The sequence below is a fragment of the Pygocentrus nattereri genome, chromosome 26, assembly GCF_015220715.1.
Source record: "Pygocentrus nattereri isolate fPygNat1 chromosome 26, fPygNat1.pri, whole genome shotgun sequence".
NCBI classification, from domain to species: Eukaryota; Metazoa; Chordata; class Actinopteri; order Characiformes; family Serrasalmidae; genus Pygocentrus; species Pygocentrus nattereri.
In genome coordinates, this window is record NC_051236.1 from 24,294,058 (window position 1) to 24,308,122 (window position 14,065).

General features: G+C 39.3%; 1 protein-coding gene across 1 annotated transcript in view; it reads left to right on the plus strand.

The window, feature by feature from the left end:
- ror1 (receptor tyrosine kinase-like orphan receptor 1) overlaps positions 1-14,065 on the plus strand; it is a 152,345-nt gene that overhangs the window by 94,695 nt on the left and 43,585 nt on the right. Inside the window, exon 2 of the mRNA XM_017721961.2 lies at positions 11,869-11,940. Coding sequence (XP_017577450.2) covers positions 11,869-11,940 — 72 coding nt within the window. The remainder of the gene's footprint in view (positions 1-11,868; positions 11,941-14,065) is intronic.

The following is a 14,065-nucleotide window of genomic DNA, read 5'->3' on the forward strand; positions in this document are numbered from 1 at the left end:
TAATAAAGGCCTGGCCATTTTAGTGGAAACAGATCAGTCTGGCTCCTAATCCATTTTGTCTTGCCATGACTGTCACACCACTGGGTCAGGTGATAAAGACGTAGTAAAGGAGGGAGACTCTTAAGCCTGCAGATGTTTTCCATTCTTCATAGGCAGACTTGTGAATACTGTATTGATCACTGTCAGAATTCTCCACAAGATTAGTTTCCCAGTAGTGTTTTTAGGAGAATATATCAGGGCAGATACAGCACCTCTAACACTACTCCCTTTCCACACAAATTATGACAGTGCTGATAATACAAATGGCCTATGACGCAGCCGTCATACCTGTCATCATTTTCCAACTGCACAGCCAACTATAACTCAGTACTATAGCAAAGTAACCCTTCAATGGGAACAGCTGCAAGGTTGGAGAAACTGACACAAAATGTGATTCTTGTTCAGATTTCTTCTTAGTCGGATGCTGACCAAATTGGCAGATCTCGCTGGAAATAGGAGACATTCCTACATTAATAACATATATAATGCAGTATATCACATTGCATTACATTCGCAAAAGTAAGTAAATTGAAAGACATAATGAGTGTAATATGTTATGTTCATTAGGAAATGATGTACACATTTGAATCAAGTAAATTCAATCTTTTTTTTCTAGGCATTCATTTTGGTATTATATCTACACACGCTGGCCACTTTATTAAGTATACCTCCATGTATCTACACTTTTTACCAAGGTCTAATTACCATATTGATGCTTTACAATTGATTAGTCCATCTGTTTCTGTACATAATGTGTTAACCACCCCTACAGGACCACTACTAAGCAGGTAATTTTGGGTGGTGGATCATTTGGGTGGTGGAAAAGTCCACCAATCAGAAATGTCCATCCAAAGGCATTCTGTGGGCAGAGAAACAGAAGAACTACAATCTCTAATTGTAAAACTACAAAATGTACCTGTAAGTTTAAGTAAGTGTAAGTGGACCTGATAAAATGGACAGTGAGTGTAGGTACAAGGTAGATAAAGTGACCAGTGGGTTTATGTCTGTGGACATTGATTTTCCTTTTGTTTTGGAGTTTCACTCTGTGGAAGTTGGACTGATTACATGTAAAGATCTCTGTCAGCACCCTTGGTTACACCATGTAGGCCTGATTTTTTACTGTTCCATGTTTAGAATGGAGCATGTGAGCACCTGACAGATGTGGGCCAGATGCTGCATGGCTAGACATGCTCAAGGTACAGAGTTCTCTGATGATGGTCAGTTGTAAGGAAGTCTCAGTCTGTTTCTATAGCTTGCATTATTTTCTGCAATTATTATGAAATCAGTATTTCTTAATTGTGTTATTTTCTGCAGTGATTACACAAACCTTACCCATTACTGTCATGGACAAGGTGCCTCTTGACTGATCTCTCACTGCTCTGCATCATTTGTTAGTTTTCCGCTAAGTCTAAGGTAGACCCTTTGAAGTATTTGAGTCATTCTGATCATGTGCGGACACATTTGGACCAAATCCCTGACCTTTCGTTCTATCTAAACTGTAATGACTTTTAAAATTCCTCTGCGTTAACCGGAGCTCCTCAGAACCCATCTGTCCCAAATCTCCGCTTAGGACTGCTGTCATCGTATGGGGAGTGTGTGCATGCAGCATATGTTCTCTGGCAGTGCTGATATAAATCTAAATGGTGCGTGGATTTTGCCCCGCATTCCTGTGTGATCCTATTGCAACGAGAGATGCCTGGACACTGTGGCATGAGAGTGCTTGGGTCATTAAATGGTAAATTAATATCATGTTTGTGACATGTTGCTGGTCTGAACAAACAGTGCTTGCGGTTTCTGGAATTAAACTGCAATGTAAACAATGCCTTTGCTTTGATGTAACTCATAGGCCTTTAAGACAAGCTAATCTTTCTCTTTGCTGCTGTCTACAATGCATGAGATGCCTCCAGTAATGCCCCTCGGTCTGTGAGGCTGAGACCTACTGCTTAAATTTCAGAGGCAGTTTAGCTACATTTTGCAGCTGTGGAATAGGCTGCAAATATAAACAGTACTGTTCAAAAGTCAGAGACCATCCAGCATTTATTTAATTTCCAGTCAAAACAGCCATTAAATATTTTTTATTTTATAAGGTAAGGCTAAGTCTAAAGAAAAGAGCGAGGAGAAAATCAGGCAAAACCCTTGCTTCAGATAAAAAAAAAACCAAAAAAAAAACCCACACGTGATTCTGTCCATCCAACCTGTCAGGAAGTGGTCACTGAAAAACGAAAAAGACAAGAAAGAAGAACATTCACAAATTAAAACAAAGAAGTTACTGGTGTTCCCAGAACAATGGACTGACCACCCCAGAGCCCAGACCTCAGCATCAGTGAATGTGTTATGAGTTATTATAAGACTGAATTTTGGAGATGAGGAAAAATATCTCGGCAGATTTCTTTGGAAAAATGAAGGCAAGACTCTTGACAAGGAAAGAAGCCATAATAAAGGCAAATGGGGAAAGATCTGAAATTCCTGATGCTGGAAAAAAAATGAGTAGCTTGTACTTAAAAGCCGTTATGATTGGAAATTAAATAAATGAAGGCTGGTCTCGGACTTTTGCACAGTATTGCATAACCTTTTGATGGATGGGTCTTGCACGATATGCATTTGTACTGGCTAAGGCAACAGCAGTTGACAGTAAAATGTTAGTCTTTCTCATTTTCATATTAACTTTTACTTATTATCATATACCATGACAAGAACTGGAAAACAGTGCTGGGTTCTGGATGATCAGTGTTAAAACAGATACTATTTGAATAACCATTTTTGGACATTAGTATGTAATAAAATTAGCATTGTGGCAAGCCGCAAGTGTCAGTTTCAGCTTTACAGCCACTTAATTACTTTCACAGCATGAGACAGAATTGTGGCCATAGACACTTAGTTCCACTGTCAGCATGCTAACCCGCATTACTGAGACTCCAGGCCTGTTTTTACTTATGAATCATTCCATCGAGATGCTTTTGATGTCAGGTCCCATCTGAATTCACCCCAAGCATTTGGCTGTGACTTTGAAAGGATTAAAAATGCCTGGAACCATCAATAATCTGTTTATGAACCAGTTCATGGAGCTAGGTCTTTGAAATAGCCCAGCTCAGAAGCTTTATACCAGAATCCACAGGTTACATTTTTGAACTCTGGCTCGTCATTCATTTATCTTCTTAATGCTTAATACTCTGTATGTGCAGTGAATTATTCAGTGACAAGTCTAAAACTAATCTGTGAGTTATGTAGTTATGAAAGTGAGAAAGGGAAATCTGGATCTGCTGGCAGGTCCTTAAAAGGGCTGTACAATATATTGTTCCTAAATCATCGTGCTTCTCTAAACTTGTATTGTAGAATAATAGATGTAAAGATGAATGGGCAATTTAGGATGACCAAACATATAAGCTTTCTTTGGCTTGACTACTGTGTCAGACTGTGTCACCTTGTACGAGTTAATTCAGCACTGCAAGAGTGGATCCAACACTGTAAGAGCGAATCCAGCACTGGAAGAGTGAATTAAAGTGTAAGAATGAATTCAGAACTACAAGAGTGATGCCAACACTGTGAGAGTGAATTTATCACTGCAAGAGTGAATTCAAAAGTGTAAGAAAGAATTCAGAACTGTATTAGTGAATCCAACACTGTACAAGTGAATTCAGTACTTCAAGAGTGAATTCAGAAGTCTAAGGATGAGTTCAGCACTGGGGATTTTGGTGTGTAGAAGCTCTTTGGCTCTCACCTGATTGAGTGGGCATCAAGCTGTCACTTACTCAGAGACTTTACCAAGAGAGGCTCTGCTGAGCCATGCAAATCCACTGAACTGCAGGCTGCCCTGCCTGAAAAGCTATTATACCACCAATGATTTAGGGCCCAAAGACTCAGCAGTGTCTCTGCACCCTCAGGCTAGTACTGCCTCATTAGCATTAGTTCCCAGGAGGAGAGCCCCGCAGTGGGCCTGGCTGCTGTCTATCTGAAGCAGGCTAACGTGGAGGACTGGCCTGCAGCTGCTCAGGAGCCTTTGTTCCGTTCTGCCGTTTGTTGTGCTAATGGGAGAGGTCCTTGTATTACACCCTCTGTGTCCCAGACGCCCGCTTGGGTTCACTGCCCAGTCTGAAGCCTGTCTCTGCCTGGCCTGTACCAGGCAAGCCGGCTCTCTGGAGCCCAACAGACTTCTCACATTACGGACCAGCTTCCTGAGACAGGACGGTGAAGTAGGTGCTGGAGTATTTGGGGGGCGGACTGGTTCCTGTTGCTTGGAGTGCACTCAGGTGGAGCTTTTCCCTCCCTGCTTGTCCATTGTTGGTTTTCCTTTTGTATAGGTCAGGTCAGCCTGGCAGTGATGAAGAGTCCCCTAGCTCCCTTCTTCTGTCCACAATAAACACCCAAAATTCCCAACCTTCTCACATTCCCCTGGAGAAGGTAACGGAGCCATGATTCTTTTCCATGCTTCCTTCTTTTTCCATCCTCTGGGCTGCATTCTCGGCCCGTTTCTCCAATGCTCTTGACCGTTAGTTAAGTGCTTGTTTGCTGCAGGGCACTGACAGTGGAGACGAGAGGAAGCCAAAATAAACCCAAGTGCTCAAGCTGGGATCTGTGCCCATCTCCAAACACAAGTTTACGAGCAGCTTCATCAGTCCCTCCCTCCTTCTCTCACTCTCCACCCGCAATCAAACAGCTTTATTGTCCAACTTGCTGCCCCAGCCAGCTTCAGATTTTCCATTCACATCCTAGTGCCCAGCATAATTACGCTAATAATTCATTAAGGCATTGGATAAGGGCTGGTTCCAAGAAGAGCATGTAGTTCACAGAATATTTGCAGCCTCGTCACGTGATTTCAATTTCACTTTTGGAAGAATCTTCATTGGCTTGAAAGTGAATACACAATGAGGCCTATATAGCATTATACTATGTGGTCTAAATGTGCTTACTTCTGTTGGAAAATGGAATGAGCGATCACTTTTCAGCATACAAAACATTTTCCTAGTTATTTTCATGAAATGCTTCTTTCAGCCATGCCCATGTTATGCCCCTAGAGGCCTAAAGGAGCATTCCAGCATTTTGCAACCTAATCTCTATGTGCCAAATCTCAAAACACACTAATAGAAGACATTAGGCAGTTGCTTCTATAATTCATGTCAATTGGTTTTCTGTTCTTCTCCAACTACAGTGAAAAGCATAATTGTTGCCCCTGGTAAACAGTGATACAATACATATGAGGCACAGATTAGACTGAAAAAAAAAATCAGGATTATTACTTTAAATTTTTCACTAAGACATTCAACACTGTAGGTCTACTTATTATGGAAAAAGGTCCAGTCAGATGGTAATTTGAATCTCCTATGCCACTCCATCGCTCACCGATTGGAGAGGAGAGTAGATTATGGGATGTGAGATCTGGACTTTCTGTCCAGATGAGTGATCTCATTACTAACCCTCCATACCACTGACAGTTTTTTCTTTAAGACACAGTGCAGTTGTGTTCTCCAACAAATGTTATTGCAAGAGAAAGAGCCAGATTATTATAGTTTAACAGCACTCATATCAATAATATGTACCACATAAACAGCTATAATTTCAGGGTCCTGAAACAAATCAATCAAACTGTATGAAAATTTACTCAGATTGAAAAAGTGACCCCCCCAACACAAAACCAGATACATGGCGCTTTCCCAATGTCTCAGCCTGTGCTCTAATAATGCGGTTTTCGGTTGGCTTACATGAATCTAAGAAGAGATGTAATTTTACACAAGACCATATGATTTTACACAAGACCATAGGAAAAGGTATAGTCACAACAAGACTTAACAAGTCTTAACTTAAAAAGTTTTGAACATATTATAATGAATATTATACTGCCTGGCTTAGATTTAAGTGTATGTTGATCACTTTAGTCTTTAGAACTCATGTTAAACTAATACATCTATTGCAGAGTGACTAGTGAATAAAGCCCCTAGTGCCACCTTTGAGCTGGGAAATTTGAGTATAGCTCAGGTTTCCCTGGTGCTTTTGGCCTTAAATCAGTCTGTTTGCTCTCCGTTGAGGGCCGTCATGTTGTCTGTGACGTTCCGATTTTGAGGGCATCAGTCACAAATGATCATAATAAAACCTGCCTTTGTTGTCAAGGAAACATTAGAATACTAATCTCAAAATTGCCCTGCAATTTTCCAGATATTTCTTGATTGTCTAATGATGGGTTAGACTGCAGATGTGGACTAATTAGGGTAAAAATGCTTTTCATATGTTTTGATATAGAGCTGGTTCATCCAGCACAAATACAAAGCTTCTCTCTCCCTCTCTCTCTCTCTCTCTCTCTCTCTCTCTCTCTCTCTCTCTCTCTCTTTTCATGGGATGTTCTTGTACCTTGTTTTCCGTTAGTGCTGTTCTCCTTATGTTAATCAGTGTTGTGTTATGTTTGGCATATGTTCACTCATGAAGGAGAGGGATATCAAAACAAGATAAGAAACAACAAGAAATAATACAAAAAGAACAAAATGAATTGGAAATAGAGTGAAAAAACAACAGAAAGAGGAAGAACATGGAAAGAGATTTTCCCAAATCAACATTTTAGCCATATCAAAACAAGCGTCTCACCTGTGATCCATTCTGCCACCAGAGGAGTTGCAGCGTGTACGTGTGCATGTTGGCTGCAGTGAACCATACTGTGTAGAATCTGAGCTTTCTGTGAGCGGTGTTTTCTATCACTGTATAAAAGATGCAGGAGACTTTCTTTAAAAATGGATGCAATGTCATTTTTTTTTCAAACTCATTCATAGCTCAGTACAGATTGATGAGCATTAACTATATTATTGCTTCATTTAATGAGAGTAGCAATTAAAAGCAAGTGCTATGCGATTTCTCTTCTGGTACATGCAACAGCAACACTGAGACATGCAGACTTGACTCTTCAAGGTAGAAGGAGATGGTGCTTTGTGCTACAGAAACAGAATAAGTGGAGTAAGAGGCTACTTGGTAATGAAACCTGATAGTATAGAAAGACTCCCATAAAAGTTTTGTACGTAGTTCATAGCTCACTGGCTGTAGAGAACATTATGCCACCTGTTCCCCACAGCCCAGCCTGTGCTCTGTGTGTGTGTGTGTGTGTGTGTGTGTGTGTGTGTGTGTGTGTGTGTCACTCTGTCGTCACTGGCATTAACAGGTGTGTGTATATTAGCAGCTCATTACAAGTGTGTAAAAGCGCATGTATTTATTGGCAAATTAGCACCCAGTTAACATAGTCACACTTCTGTCTTCCCTCTGCACTGTGTCTCTGCCCCATGTAACCTGTACACAGTTTTCGGTCCAGCGTACTCTTTACATATTAAAATAAACACAGATGAGAGTTCTTTAAGTTCTTTTAATTCTTTCTTTTAGTTTTGTTTAATCTTTTAAAAAACAAAAGGAAGGTGCTGTTTAATGGAAATAAGAACAAATGCCCTTAAATTAGGTGGAAAAAATGCTTTTATTGCATAACAATTAAATGAACAATAAAAAATCTCTGCAGATGTGTGGGCACTGTCCTTGGGCAGGGATTTCCCTTTCGCAGCTCTTTTAATGTTTAAATTGAGTTTTTGTTATATAATATTGTTGTAAAAGTGTTTATGCATGTGTTCTGTGTACTTGGTCAAAGTACATGCTTACATCTGCAGAATTTCTGTCATGTATGTAATAATGAAACAGTGGGTTTAGTGTCAGATTAGGACCGTGCGTTTTATTCATTCTGAGGCAGGATGCGTATGTAAGATAAAACAGCACAATAACAATGAAACAGGCCAGAGGTTGATTTGAAGTGTTGGTGAAATTTGAATTCAACTTTTATTCTGTTTTGCTTAATTTTAAGGGGCCATATCATGAAAAGTTTCCCTCACTTTTCAAAGCAAAAATGGCTCAAACAATTATTGTTTTTGATGTTATGAACACAACTCATATATACAGCCTATTTAGCCTACAGCAGTTCAGCTCCACTCATTTATGTAGAAGCTGTAAGGAGCATTTCAGCCCATACTGCCTAGTGAGAGAGGTAAATTGCAGGGCAGCCAATCCCAACAGACTTTAGTTACATGCATCAGTTTTAAACGTGCAGTAATAGAAATGCTCTATTTAATTCTAAGTGATAAAGAGAGGCTGAAAAATTGGCTTGTGTTTTGTACATAAACCCTCTAAAAACATTCTCAAGGGAAAAAATTGCACTTTGACTTTTTAGGTTGAATAAAAAATATTTTAATATAGTCAGAAAATTGATGTATGTTGTTTATGTACACAACATATGAATTGCTAATCATTGTCACAGTATTGATTATAGTCACAAGATGCTCCTCTTACATATTACAAGTTTTCATTGTGTGCTGTATGGATGTACATCAGATGTTCCAAAAGGGGGTTTTCATTCATTAACCCCTTAAAATCCCAGGCTTATTACATACAGAGGTTTATTATTCAGCAACTACAGAGACTTCAGTGCAAACTGGTTGAGCTATTCTTAGGTTATAGAAGCGTGTAATAAAACTTTGGGCCTGCTGGTGGGCCTTGACCTTTTAAGAGGTTTAAATGCTCACATGACCCAAACGTAAATAAGCTTGTCTAACCATGGTACATCAAGGGTTTCAGAAAGGTGTGGGCGTTATGACTGTAACACTGGGGAGCAATGATGAGGCAGATGCATGTGCTGAGAGAAGCGAAATTTGTTATGGGCAAATCATCAGGGTCATCCATCATCAGGGTCAAGACAGTCCAGGGTAAACGAGCCAACCTGGAGAGAACGAGGGACAGACATAACAAAAATGAACACTGGGAAGACTCACAAAGGAGGCCAGAAGATCAACACTAAACAACACACCACAGGAGAATATACTACACAAGAATACAAAGATCAGCAACAAACTAGGACAAAAACAGGGCTAAATACAATGGGCAAACAAGATACAGGTGGCTAATAACAGGTGAGAACAATCAAGGGCAGAATCTGAAAACAAGGGGGGACTGGGAAGAACTCACAGAAAACAAAAGCACATGGACAGAACTAGAAGGTAAACAAAAGCACATGGACAGGACTGGGAGGAGCCAATAGTGACAATGACAAAACTACATCATCTCGATATCTTTTTATTGTTTTCTTTTTACATATTCTGCTACTGTAAATCCCATTAAACTAGACTCATTTTTCTGTACACATATTGTGACACAATTTGTCATACTTTGTACATCCCTACTAGTTACCATTCTAGTGTTTTTTAATATAGTGCAAGGCAAATTCTAATCACAATATCATCACAGTATGGTATCTGTTCATACTACGAGTGCCTAGTACACATTTTTGATAGCCCTGGTCAGATGAGTAATTAGAGTCAGTCTGATTTGGACCAGGATGCATATTTGTGCTGCACTGTAAAAAAGGTTTGCCAGTTCAACCAAAAAATTACTGGTGGTTAACAAGCAATTTGACTGGTTTAATTCAAGTCAATAGTTTGAAGGAAACAATACAAAGAAAAAATTTAGCTTAAAGAAACTAAATCTGTATTTTACATCAACCCAGACCTCAGCAACACTTAAAAGCAGCCTGTGCCCTGTTCCCCTTTTTACACTATATGGACTGCATACTGCCTAGTGGTGGGAGGGGTTTGGTGTAAAGGAGAAAGGAGCACTATAAAATAAATTTGATGTTTTGACTTTAACTGCCTGCCTCAAAACTGAGATTTTATTAAACTTGAGAAGTTGTCAAAGTGTGACATACTGATTATATTACTTTTCACTTAAAATTTGGTGCTTAATAAACTGTTTTTTTTTTTTTGAGGCAGCCAGGTTAAGTTAAAAAACAAACCTTTTTTACAATGCCTCTGTGCCAGAGTTGCTCTGGATGTGTCAGTACAGGGCCGATTTATTCTGCCCTCTCAGCCCAGGCGGCGGGGAGCCTGCATGATCCATTAACACCACTACAGTTTGCATAAGGTACCTAAACCTACTGTAGCTACCAGAGGAGCACACGCTTGCACAAGTCAAACCTGTTGCTTTTCCTGAGAGTTCTGTATGTAGTATCATGCCTACATTTGCTTGATTGACAGAGAATAGAAATGAGCTAATGTTGTGCATTCCTTAAACACCATGCATCTCTGTTCTGAACAGACTCCAGTCACTTCGGCCAGCAGAGAGCCACACAGTGTTTATTGTCTTCCGTAGCTGAAGGGATGAAATATTCCTTGCTCAGAGTCAAAAGAACCCATTGTAAGCAGAGCATCACTCACTGCAAGCCTGTCAGCACGAGCTGATATTGTGTTGCTGCGCTGTAATGAAATCTCCTCACTACACTAACGAGGCTGTAATCTTCTGATATTAAAGGCTGTTTTACCTGCTGTCCACTGGACATGGAGACAATGCTAATAAAAATGTATTTTTCACTAAAATGCATGACTGAACTAGTGCTGTCTCGATTATTCATAAACTCGATTACTCAAATGAAAATAAATAGATTCAAATTTACATTCTCAATTAATTAGCAATGACTTGTTGTCAGTTTGTATGGTGATAATACAGGCTTATAGCTCGAGGAGTTCCACTTGAAATATTTCTCCAAACCAGCCAGGACACGACTGCTCACATCGGGTTTGTTCGGGTTTGGACGTCACTTCTCAAATATGTATCAGGTTCGCATTTCATGTCCAGGTTCTCACAGCCTGCCTTCCACTTTTAACAGATAGTTTATTTTTCTCCACATTCACTACCTTGTGGCACTACCTTGTCTTGTCTGTTTATGCTCTAATGACAGCTATCATTCTCAGTACATGATCTCCAGGTTGGGTTCGGACTCAAAACGCGCCGCTGTGTGTCAGGTTGCTTTGAGCGCAGGCAAAAATTCTCGGGCTGTATTTGGATTCAGATCCAAACATTCAGTCCTTATTAAAGCTCTACTTACAGTCTTTTAAATGTCTCTTAGTTTAGGGTTTTTTTTCCTACTACAGTATTTCACAATGTTTGAAAGGCTATACATGCTTTGTTATTGTTAATTATCTATTTTTATTGTCGTGAGGATGGACATTTCGGTCATATTCGATACTCAAATTTGTAAAGCATTATATTATTAATGTTCAAAAAATACCCACTCACTCATTTTTGAGATCATTGTTTTTAATGAATGTGCACATGACTGCTGACATTCACACACACCACCAGTCATCATAAAGCTTTATTAAGCAGGCCAGGATCTCCACATTAAAGCTTTTTTGTTTGAAGCACTGTGCTTGCTTGAGATATGCGTCTTGAGATATGTTCTTGCCATACTTTCGGTTTCACTCTTCCAACTACACATTGCCCCCACAAATGCCTCAGAGACATTGAATGAGAAATATAATGATATCCTAGCAAGTAAACACACTATGCTTGACTTTGCTGAACATAATCTTGAAATACAGTGGACTAAAGTGCATATGAATAGAGTGTAAAATGAGCTTTCAGCTACTTTCTTTTTTACTATGCAGTATAGCTGCACTTTGTATGATCTGCTGCATGGCATGAAAATTCTCTTTAAAGCTTGCGGTAGCCTTTACACAGCTGCATTAGTCTTTGTACTTTTTCTTAATTAGACTAAACAGATAACAGAGATTCTGACCAAAATATAAGACACAGGTTCTCCACTGCTGGTGGAGAATAGAGTTCAGACATCTTATGGTTCTTAAACATAAGAATGTATAATGTTTTTAGATTTGTATGCCAAAAATCGCAATTTGCTCTTTAAAAAATCAGAAATTCTGCCTCATCCTTAGTACATTACTCAATTTCTGTTATATTCAGTAGTGACAACTTGAGAATGTTCAAATCCAAAATGCTCAGTAGAAAATAAAGTGCTTCTCTTTTTTCCTGTAGGGGCAGAAGCTCCCTCAGACCCGAACATAGTGACGGCCTCCAGCTGGAACGTTTCCAGCGCAGGACAGAAAGGTGAGTATGTGTGCCGTGCTGTATTTGTTTTAGTTTTGCCGTGCCGTCTGTGTGAGTGGAGCCGGAGTGAGCTTTGGAGCTGAAGGCTGCAGTAGATGGCAGATGGACAGTGATTGCAGGATGTTGTGTCTGCAGCCTGAGTTTGGTTTTGATTGGCAAAAGAGACACCATTCATAGCTGCAGTGTATCAGCGTGTGTCAGTAGCTGGGAGTCAAAATTGTGAAGGTGTCTTATTCTGTGACTGACATCACCTTGATTCTAGATGTGAGCGGGTGTGTGTTGGGATTTTACTTGCTCTCAAAGTCAAAATCTGTACATAGTCATTTCACAGCTCGGCAATGAAGACATGGTTTGGCAAAAAATCATATTTACGCAATTTTCCACTTACCCCAGATGTTGTCGATCATCAAGACATGTTTTGTATCCAAATTTCACTGCGCTGGAGCTACAAGGGCAACGCTGCTAACAAGCACTAAAAGTCAATAGTCTCCCAAATCTTTTCCTGAAATACATCTCTACCGTCTCAGACCACATTCATTAAGACCACCCAGACTTGTCAATATGGTTTAGAGCACAGTATGGCTTAAAGTACACTATGATTGAATAAAAACGAACAAAACTTCATTGTGTAGCTGAATCTTGTAGGCAGCCACTTTACCCTGTAAAATTCCAGACTTAGTGCATACTAATGCTTATTATTCAGTAACTACAGGGGCTTCAATACATTCTGGTAGGGCTATTCTTAGGTTATAGAAGAGTGTAATAATACTTTGGCCATGTAAGGGGTTAAAAACCAGGTCTTCTGCTAAAATCTGCTAAATTGCTGCCTGTCATATGCACGCACATCATGCAGCCATATAGACGCTATAGAGTTTACTTTATTCTTCTCTTCTTTCACTACCTTGTGGCACACTGGAGTAACACACTGAGCACTGAGGTCCACTAGGCCCATGCTTATCAAAAAACAGGACATAAACAGTGAATCTACTGAGAAACGTACACTTTAGTAGAGGCAAAAGAACATCTATTTATGTTTGGGAAAACACATTTTTATGTATTTAGTATGTATTTTGTGCAGAAAGAGTTTATTTGATTAAACAGGTGAAGCCTTGCTATATCAGCACCACACAGCGTGACGACAGTGCGGTATGGAATGTTTATTGTCATATATATTGTCTTATATTTTATTTATTTATGCTCTAAGGCCAGCTGTCATTGTCATTACACGGTATCCGGCACTGTCCTGTCAGGCTTTATTCAGTGATGGAAGGATCAGTTCAGGTTAGGTTTAGACAGAATTTTGTTGTTTTCAGGTCAGTTCTGGATTCAAAACACTAAGCATATAGAGGCTGTAGATTATGTTCCAAGTTTATGTCGGTTCTTTAAGGATTAACTATTAATTTTGAACTTAAAATTGAATTTTCAAACTGACGATCTATGTTTTGTAACAGAAACTGCATAAATGATGAATCTCTGCGAGAGGAATTTGACATGTTGTTGTCTAAAATGACTGACTGCATCATCTAGTCACATCGTGAAGTTTTGTTCATTTTTGAAGTTCTTGTTGTAAAAAGTCATAGCAAGTCATAGCAAGTCATAGCAAGTCATAGTGAATCATGTGTCCTAAACCACATCTGCAAGACCTGGATGCTATTTGTGTGGTTTGAGAAAAGTTTTGGGGATGTATTTAAGAAAAAGATTTGGGTGACTATTGACTTCTTCTGTTTGTTAGCAACATAACTTGTATAATAATAAGCCTTGTAGCTCCACTGCTAAATTACAGAAGCAAAAGTTAAACATTAAACATGTCTTAGTTGCTCAACGACATCTGGGGTATATGGGAACCTATGTAAATTAGATTTTTTTGCCGAAAAATGACTTTAACTTTCCTGGGTGTCCATGTTATATACACTTCAAATGTATCTTTACACGTTTGTATGAAATTGTTTCTCACTCATAGCTCATAGAAAAGAGTAAAATAGTGAGATTCTAAGCTTTCAACTGATACCACATCTTTGTTCTTAAGTAGAAGAGGTGATTTCTGAACTGGACTGACAAAATGGGAAGTGCAGACTCAAACCTCTTGTTACTGAATGCAGTTTGAGTATAAATGGAGTTCATTATA